This window comes from Montipora foliosa, chromosome 13 (genome assembly GCF_036669935.1).
Source record: "Montipora foliosa isolate CH-2021 chromosome 13, ASM3666993v2, whole genome shotgun sequence".
Lineage (NCBI taxonomy): Eukaryota > Metazoa > Cnidaria > Anthozoa > Scleractinia > Acroporidae > Montipora > Montipora foliosa.
Window position 1 is genome coordinate 25,636,856 of NC_090881.1, and position 9,564 is coordinate 25,646,419.

Below are 9,564 nucleotides of genomic sequence, written 5' to 3' on the forward strand. Positions count from 1 at the left end.
ATTCCTTTCATATATCATTTCATTCGTTGTAAAATTTGAGCGACAAATTTATTGCAAGATGCTTATTTATGATTGCTTCTCGACTAGCGGTTATGTACAAGTATTTTGATCGTGTTAAAGTGGTTGTAAAGGACAAATACACTCAGAAAGAAAAAGAAGCAACTCTGCTTTATTCCGAACACACGCCTCTACTATTAACAACCAACCGGGAGCAATGCGAGATTCGCTACGAGAAAGAAAGAAATACAGTAGTATGAGTTAAGAGTTTAACTACGTAAAACTTAAACCAAAAGATAATATTTAACAAACGACAAGACTTACCGAAGGTGTGTAAGAAGACAGGAAAAAGGAGTACTCGTGTAGCTACATAACATGCACTCGGTTTAACAGGACGAAAAAACGATTTAACAAAATTTTCGGTACTTGTACTAATTGGTCCGAAGGGGGATAACAAGAAAACACCTAAGGGAAGTGGTCAAAACTACTACACTGGAAAAGGACCCACCAAACCACAAAATAGATGGTGGTGTCTGCCTGCACCCCCCTTGCTTAACGTCAAAAGATGGTGTCTATATTGCATAGCCACCCCTCTATCCAGCAGTAAAAGATTACAGTGATATTCAAACCTCACTTTTCTTGTTTGACTAGTACGTACCGACTCTTGCTAGCTGAATATTCCGGTGTCAACTCAAATTTAAAGCCAATAAAATGTTGTCGGTAATGTTCATATGATAAGTTCGAAGATAGGTGGTGTCTTTGAGAACCCCCCTACCCCAAAGGTGGGTCCTGTTCGAATATAGTAGTTTTGACCGGTTCCCTAAGACACTTAGTTAATTGATTGTGCTCACTATGAGGTTGTGTAACCTGAGTAAAAAGAATACGACCAAAAAAAAAACTAATTTGCATGCAAGAAGGAACAATTAACCGTCCGCAACAGTGGTAACAGATTCGAAGCCTACTTTACAGTACACAGCGATGAATAATTGAAAAAATAGACCAATTTCAATATATTAAAATTCAGTCCTAAACAAAAGTCATCATCTCGGGGCTCTGGGGATTTATAAATGGGTTATTGACCAAGCGTGAGGTCAAGCTGGCTAGATATTGGCCAAGTTATTTTTTTGTGGGTTTCATAAACACGCAAAAAATAAGAACAAGGCCAATATCCAGCCATCTTGGCCGAACAAGCTTTATCAATAAAGGACTCATTCTATGGGATAAAACACTGGTACCAAAAATGATCTTTGATCTTGCGGGACCAAGCGAAAAATCCCGAGCGGGCAAGATAGCTCCATCTTGCCCGCTACTAGCTAGAGTAGCCAATCACACAGCGTGGGATTTGGTTCATCTTTCTCGCGCATGGAGCTAGTCATAATTTTTCAGAGCCTCGAGATGATGCCTTTTGTTTAGGACTGAATTTTAATAATATACGAAACTGGGCAATTTCGACGCATTTAAGGTTTGCTAGCTTTCGAATGATCTTCACGTGAATTCTTTTTACAATGACCTAACTTTGATTTCATCATTCTTAATTCTTGCCAACATTGAAAACACTGTTATTTTGAACTTTTGTTTCGCAAAAAGGAAAATAACGGAAATGATCTCCTGAAACTGAAAGAACTCTTCCCACTTGTTAAATGATTTCAATTTCTTGGGAAAATCTTCTTCCGGTATTGCTAAGAAATTGGCTGTGGCTTGCTAAAATCGCAATGTATTCATACATACATACATGTTTATTCAAACTCATATATAACAACATCAATTTGAAAGGGAGAGTCTAGAGGTTAACCCTATGAATAAAATTCTCTGGTATTTCTACGTGCTGAAGCAAGAGGCGAGTGTAATTTATCGGCTCAACAAACAGAAAGTACATTTTTCCAAGAACCATTTTTGCGACATGTATTCGGGGAAATCCCATTTCCGCTTTTGACTTTCACTTTCGACAAGCGGATAAAAGTTGAGAAGGAAGCTGTTTGGGAAAAGAAGCTACACTAAAGCAACATTCTTCTACCATGGGAGGAAGCGAGTCCCAGATTGTGAGTATATAAAACTAAATTTGCAGCTTAGGCATTCTGATATTGACTTGTTTCATCGATACATTACTTTTCAACGGGACGCTCGATGCGTCGTTATCGTTTGGAATGAAACTTGCGAAATGTTGGTGTACCCGGAAGGAAAGACGAAAGCATCGTTTGTGAGACCGACGCCTTTCCTTTCCCTAAATTGGCAACTGTTGAATCTCCGAGATGGGCATCGGAGATGTGAAACTTGTAAATTTTGTGCGAACAATTTTGGGGACCTTAATTGAAGGAAAAACATCGTTTTCTCTCTCTCTCTCTCTCGTAGCATCCTCTGCGAGAAGTCCTTAAGCCTTTGCATAATCGGCGGTTGCGTACGAATATTTTTTACATAAGGGCTATTCACGGCAAAGGATGGGTGAAATGCTTTCGGCTTATTTCAGTTTTGTGAGCGACCTTCAGGCACTGCTGCAAGAGCTCGAATGCAACAAGGAAAGTCAAGCTCATTCGAAGAAGTCCATCATTGAGTTTGCTCGTATTCATGCACATAAATTCAAAAATAAAAGGCCTTTAACCCATCAAGGGAGAGTGACTAACAAACATAATAATTGACTGCCTGGCAGTATTATTTTAAGGAAATTCAAGTCAAATCTTTATTCGCGGTGGACGAACTTTGATTTTACATTTTCAATTACTGTCAATTGAAATCGAAAATGTAAGAGAGTCTGATCTTAGATTCAGAAAAAAACTCGCTGAAACCGAAAGAAAACCACTTGCCTTTCAATCAAATAGTCTAAATTTCTGGGAAAAATCACCTTCCGCTCTTTAAAAAAATTATTGGAATTTGAATAAGTTTTTTTTCCTGAAATCGAGCAGAGTAGTTGGTACTGCGCTAGATCTTTGTTTTACGCGTGTTTCGTCATAGTGCATGTTTTGCTTGATTCATAGTTGTGGTGCCCCATAACCTGCGATCAGACGCACTTTTCTTTAGAGTTTTCGCCACTCAATAGAGAAAACAACGCCTTATCGCAGCTCAGGTGCTCTGTGGAAGGGCTTCCGGTCACGCAACTGTCAATCCAAAAGTAGGAAAGCACGAAAACCGGTACAAAGAATAGTCGTGCGCCATAGCAGCCGAAAGAAAAACAAAACGCTTCCAGATTGCATATGCCAGCGTCAGCACCCATATGCACTGTATAAAGGCTTCCTTCACATATGAAACTTTATACATTCTAAAATAATTTCATTTTTAAGCTGGCTTGTTAGCTTAGCAGAAAAATTGCGCGGTCATGGGTTCGAATCCCATACCAGCCACCGCAGAGAGAGAGCCTGCTCTCAAGCCGCTGTTACACGTTGAAACTTTTAGCTGAAACTTGTGTGCAACGGCGGTTGCGAAACATGTTTCAGCAGGCGTTGCACCGTGTAACATGGTCGGTCTCGTGAAACATTTTGAACTTCCGTTGCGAGACAAGTTTCACGAAAAGTAGAACCGCTTTCTACTTCTGCAACGGTCGCAACGATCACAGTGGTGACAAAAACAAGAGTTTCACCGTGTAACACCTCTTTGTGAAACTGGTCTCCCTCGCTCTTGTCACGCTACGCTGCGTAAGCCGATCAGGAACCGGCTAAGGCCATGTAAACAACATTTCGAGACCAGTTTCAACGTTTCCGAACGATTTTCGACCTTTTATGTTACACGGTGCAACGCCTGCTGACACTTTTTTTGCAGGGCCGTTGCACATGAGTTTCAGCTAAAAGTTTCAAAGTGTAACAGCGGCTTCAGGCTAATCCCATTCAAGCCTGGATTTTCTCGGGCCCAGTCCTTTGCAACTGCATAGGTTGCTCATCTTTCTAACTTTCATTTTTTCCCATTCCGCAGTTGAAATACATAAAATTTCATTTGTTCTAAAATCATTGAAACAAAAAAAATTCCCGTTGTACCAGCCGAAAGGCTCTCATAAAAAAACAGTTCAAGGTGGCATTAATTGCAATGCTTCCTTTGGAATTCACAGTTTTTGACATTACAGCAAGAGGTTTTTTTTACAGGTTCATAAAACAGTGGATAACACAGATCGAAATGCCGGTTCAGAGGGTGAGAGACAGGCGAGAGAAGAGAATGAGAAAAGAGTAAGGGATCTAGAGAATCAGTTAGCGAAACAACGTGAACAAGCGCTACTGGACGCGCAGCAACGGGCGAGGTGTGAGGACGAAAGCGAAAGAAAAAGACTGGATGAACAAAAACGCAAACGAGAAGAAGAGGAGAAAAAGATGAAAGAGGAGAAGGAATTTCTGGAACTTCAAAAGGCCTTGATCAGTTACGACTTTAAGGAGCGACCGAGGATCAAGAAAGAAAGCTTCCGAGATCTCGATGTGAGTGATATTGATTTGGTGCGTATCGCCCTGATAGGACCTACAGGCTCTGGAAAGACCAGCTTTGTTGGTAAGCAGAGTATCCATAGTAACTTATTACAGTATAATAAAACGAATTTATACTCTTTAAATTGCACGTCCATAAGACTAAGTCCAAACATTTATTTTTTTGATATGAAAAGTTTTCCCTTCAAGCAGAGGTCTCGTCTCTTTTTGCCTTTGCTGGGCTGATGATTACAGGAAAAGTGACCTCTGTCATGAGTCGAAATTCACTTTGATCCAACCGCTGTCCACAACCATGGACGGCACTTTTCAAACCGAGTGCTCCATGTTATGTTTTGCTAACCGTGACTTGAGCCGGCTGTGTCGCGCGCATTCGTTTACAGTAGTTCCGCTGTTGTTAAGTGAGCCCACACAACATGAAGTATCACGTGAGTATTTGTGCAAATATCACATGGTTTAAGCAATAGAGGACTTTGTCCGTATTTACATAGCCTCATCTAAACACGAGGGAGAGTTGGGAGAATTTGAGACAGTTCTGAAAATCCGAAAGCAGCCGAGGGTTAACATAACTGTGGATAATTATCCCATCTCCCCAAGTGTTTAGATGAGGCTGTGTAAACACGGAAAAAAGTCCTGTATTGCTTTTATAAATTACTTCTCAAACACAATTCGACAAATGAAGGAAAATGCTGGTTTTTTTTTACTTCTTGATTGAAAAGAATTTCTTGATACCCGCTCATATTACCTACCAGCCACTCAAAACGCACGTCTGAAAACACATAACCAATCAAAACTCATGTAATGTCACAGCTGTATCAACATACTCTCATCTAAACACAGCTATTGACCAATGAGACTGCGCGTACTATTCTAATTATTTTATAAATGGGCTTCGATCCCTTGCTTATCAGGTTAGTAAATTTTGATACTCTCTACCCAATGATATTAAGATAATTCCAGAATAAGTGAAATTCAAGTCCGCTTTTACTTATCTAGAATTGATTGTGATACCTTCTGTGGTTGATTTTATTACGACTTTTTTTCTTTTTAGAGCGGTTTTCAATTGAGTGTCGAAAGTAATTAGCGAATTGCTTTGGTTTTGCATTACTTCACTCAAATTCTTCACTCAGTGATTGGTTCAAAGTTCTCGCGCCGCTTTTTCAACCAATCAGAAGTGAAAGCAAAACCAATCGTGGCTCGCGCATGCACATTTTCCCGCGCTTTGTGTCGGCTGCGTGTAATTACTTCGAGGTTTTGATTGTTTATTGGATTGTCTCCTTCCTTCTTGATTGGGTAAAGTAAGTTTTGGTTTTACCACACTCGATTGAAACTTGCTCTATTCCTTTTCATTACGAATTATATTTATTATTTGGTACAGTCACTGATCTCGTTTTCAGGTCTCTGTCTCCAGGAGAAGGAAATAAGAGAGACCCTATGCGCGTGTTCAAGTCGCGATGTGGAAAAAGTGTCGCGAGATTTTCGAGCCAATCATCACTCTCGACACTCAATTGAAATGGGTTCTAATGCATCACTCGAGTCTCTGTAAATTTTGTGAGATCAATTTTGGGGATCTTTATTAATTGAAGAAAAAACATTGTTTTTTCTCTCTCTCTCTCGTAGCATCCTCTGCGAGAAGTCTTTAAGACTTTAGATAATCGACGGTTGCGTACGAATATTTTTTACATAAGGGCTATTCACGAGAAAGGATGGGTGAAATGTTTTCGGCTTGTTTTAGTTTTGTGAGCGACCTTCAGGCACTGCTGCAATAGCTCGAATGCACATAAATTCAAAAGTAAAAGACCTTTAACTCATTAAGGAAGAATGACTAACAAAAGATAATAGACTGCCTGGCAGTATTATTTTAAGGAAATTCAAGTGAAATCTTTATTCGGTTCTAATGCATCACTCGAGTTTCTTCCAAAAGTATATGCTAACCTTTGTTATTACAGTTAATACATGTACTCTTGTTCATTATTTGTATAAGCTACCGTTCAACAAGCGCTCAAACGAAATCCCTCAGCGTTTGAGCAAGGAACAGGAAAAGAGGGCACTATTTACCTCGAGGAATACGCTGTTCATGAGCATGTGAGAATTGTTGATACCAGAGGCTTTTTTCAATGCGACGAAAAGCTGTTCGATGAATGTCTCAACATCATGACAGGAAGGTATTTAAGAATATCCTTTTTTTATCTACAAAATTATATTCATCAAATGAAGCTATTCATAAGCTTCGATCGTCCCGAATTGAAATTCGTCCTGCTTTGTTTTTTCGTCCAAAATTCTCTGGACCATTCAGCTCCCGCTTTCTCTTTTCGTGTGTTGGGTATTGACTTGCAGAGCTCATGCGAGCCGAAAGAGCGACCAATTATTCAACGGCTGCGTTTGAATGAGCCAAGATAAGCCCTTGTTTGCCCCTGTCCAGCTATTAGAGAGCTTTCGATTCTAGGACGAGGACGAGGACGAGTACGAGATTTGACTGCCCATTTTTAGCGAAAATACGTAGAAGATTCATAACCCGGACGATTAATCTTACACTTTGTTAGCAGTGTAGGTTGCTCAGGTATTCTTACTACTGGTAGCTGAGCCTTTTTGCAGATCGAAAAATGCCAAAACTGCTACCGTGTTGTTGACTTGTTTTGACACGACGACATTTTTGCAAAACCTCGTACTAAAATGACGGTATCACGTTTTCCCGCCAAAATGAGGCTGGTTTGCGAGCGCACTGTTGTTGTATGAGAAAATCTCGTACTCTTAGTCGTTCTCGTCCTAGAATCTAAAGCTCAGACTCTATTTTAAATTCCATGACAACATATAGGTTTTAATGATGGGTTTCTAGTTAAGATCAACTGACCCGGGTTGAATTGAACAACGCAATGACGGACGATAATGTTGATGTTTTAGCCAGGGCTTAGTCCTAGTTCTCGGGTAACCCAGCATATTTCTAAATGGGTTTTTACTCCTTTCTTTCTCTCTAAGAATACGCCCAGGTGAGGAAATCAAACGGGAATACGAGCAGGAGAAAGGTGGAGACGCAAAACAACAGCCCTTAAGGAAAACTGCAGAGCTCGCAAAGTTTGCTCATGCTGTGCTATTTGTGGTGAAAGCCAATGATCCTCGTTTGAAAGATTACATGGATAAGTTAAAGAAGATTCGAAACCACTTTAGAGAGGAAGGTAAGGGGAAAATTTTCTATGCCTTTTATTAACCTTGTCAATCGACCGGCTTTTCACTGTCTACTGGTTGATTGAGGGATCGCGTTACTTCAAATCCGGCAATCCAATAGGATCCTTAATGATCTGAGTAGTTAAGTGATGGCTTGGTAACGACATCTGCAAATGGTTAGATTTTGTAGTTTATCTGGATAAGGCACGAGATTCTCGGCCTTTTTGGTTAGTACATAATAACTGGCTGGGTTAGTGACTGTGACTGTGTGACGGGATCAACTTATCGCCCGTTTTTATACAAAGAGACGCATAATGAGTCTGGGCGACTTTGAGCGTTATGCGGCGTTTTTAGTTAAAAAACGCTATTGAAAATAAATCAACGGATTGAGGTAGCCTAAACACGGAGAAAGATTGTGCAGTAAACAGTAGTAAGGGTTTTTGAACATCTAACTAGAGTCAACCACGAAGCGAAGAAAAGGAAAAGCTACAACACTCAACCAGGGCCATGAGTGAGAAAGCGCTCGTTAGCATAATTCTAGCTCTGCCTGAGTTTTCCTTAAACATAACATGGTTTCGATTTCCTTCTTAGGTTACTCTCCAGTGACAGTGATAACCTACTTGGACAAGATAAAAGGCGAGGACCAGAAAGAAGATGCTTTCGATCACGCATCGAAGGCGATTGGCAGTGCAAGTCAGAGAACCTACTTTATTGCAAATTACACAGACAAGCAGAAAGAAACGTCGTTGACTGCGGAGCGAACTGCTCTTGATGTATTGGAATATTCTCTGATGTCAGCTGAGAGCTTCATACAAATTCGGAAGCAAAGAGAGAAAAATCAGATGGAAAGAAATGTTGAAGCTGGAGGTAAGTGTAATCCTCAGAATTGTGTCGACGACCGCATCCGTACCCCAGAGGCTGCGATACTTTGGATGATGCAAAGAGTAACGGTCTCTGGCCGGTTCCAGACTACATGCAATCAAAATTAGAGTTCAGCACTGGCAACCATCTTTGTTTTGAAAATTTCTGAGATTGTGCAGAAGGACCAAGAGTTCGTGTCCAATTAATCTCGCCTACATGGAACGAGAATGAGTTTGGCGTAAACATTCTGGTTTACTTATTGAGGCACACATGCGCCAGGAACGACGCAGAGTTAACTATAGATAAAGATAATAGACTTATGAAACCAATTCGAAAATCACGTGCATGAATTCCTTGAAAAGCATATTTGGTATTGACCGCGCAAATGACTTATTTTTTCTCGTGAGTGATTTAGACTACTAACAGCAGCCTCTCATTCTCTAAGTCAGACGGAAGGTGCAAAAGAGGGGCTGTTTGTCGCCTATAATGAATTTAGACAAAGAGCACTTTGAGTATCTTTGAGGTGTGATTTAAGCCTCAATTTATGTGGATCAGAATATCAGTCTCATCTTGAAGCTCAAATATGAACCAACACACTTAATCGTAGTGATCTCGTCGTCCTTAGGTGCTAGTAGCGGTGTGGAGAAATTGGAGCAGTTCTTTGCCCGTCTAAAAATGAAGCACAAATGGAATGACCAAGGAAAAGTTAAGGAAGTTCTGTCGATCCTGCGCAAGAACGAGATTAACACAGTAAAAGCTCTCAAGGATATGTGGGAAGATGTGAAGCCGGAGCTGCCCCTGTCCATTGGCATGAAGCGATGTATGGAGGAGGAGATTAGTAACATTTAAAACAAGTGTTGAGCAGCTATTCGAAACACGAAAATGCAGTATAGTATTTAGTTACTAGGTGATGAATTTCATAAAATGTTACGTTCAAGGCATCATATAAAGAAGTCCTGATATTTTCATTTAACAGCCTTTCATTGGCCAAATATTTTCCAGTAAAAGTGGATTATCTTGTGTAAAGTTCGGTAATATCACACTTACCGCAACAGTAGCATAAATAAAAATCATTTCCTGAAAAAAAGATTCGAGGGGATAAAAGTAATTAAAAACTGAAATTTGAACAAATGTGATTTCTTTACATTGCGCA

The 9,564-nt window shown here is 40.2% G+C and overlaps 2 protein-coding genes across 3 annotated transcripts in view; both read left to right on the plus strand.

The window, feature by feature from the left end:
* The window catches only part of LOC137982111 (retinoblastoma-binding protein 5 homolog), a 16,162-nt gene extending 16,004 nt beyond the window's left edge, over positions 1-158 (plus strand). For both annotated transcript variants that reach the window (XM_068829170.1, XM_068829171.1), the window contains exon 17: positions 1-158. This exon is cut by the window's left edge and continues 666 nt beyond it. The gene's annotated coding sequence lies outside the window, so the exon portion shown is untranslated.
* A 1,596-nt stretch (positions 159-1,754) lies between these two features.
* On the plus strand, positions 1,755-9,564 carry LOC137982112 (interferon-induced protein 44-like). The gene is made up of 6 exons (XM_068829172.1): positions 1,755-2,036; positions 4,062-4,455; positions 6,373-6,553; positions 7,365-7,561; positions 8,142-8,417; positions 9,037-9,564. Exons 1-6 carry the CDS (start codon positions 2,013-2,015, stop codon positions 9,258-9,260), a joined length of 1,296 nt encoding a protein of 431 aa, XP_068685273.1. The 5' UTR covers positions 1,755-2,012; the 3' UTR covers positions 9,261-9,564.

Coding starts and splice junctions, on each gene's coding strand:
- LOC137982112 (XM_068829172.1), top strand. CDS start 2,013: ATGGGAGGAAGCGAGTCCCAGATT. Junction 2,037..4,061: donor GAGGAAGCGAGTCCCAGATT/GTGAGTATATAA, acceptor TTTTTTTTACAG/GTTCATAAAACAGTGGATAA. Junction 8,418..9,036: donor AAGAAATGTTGAAGCTGGAG/GTAAGTGTAATC, acceptor CGTCGTCCTTAG/GTGCTAGTAGCGGTGTGGAG.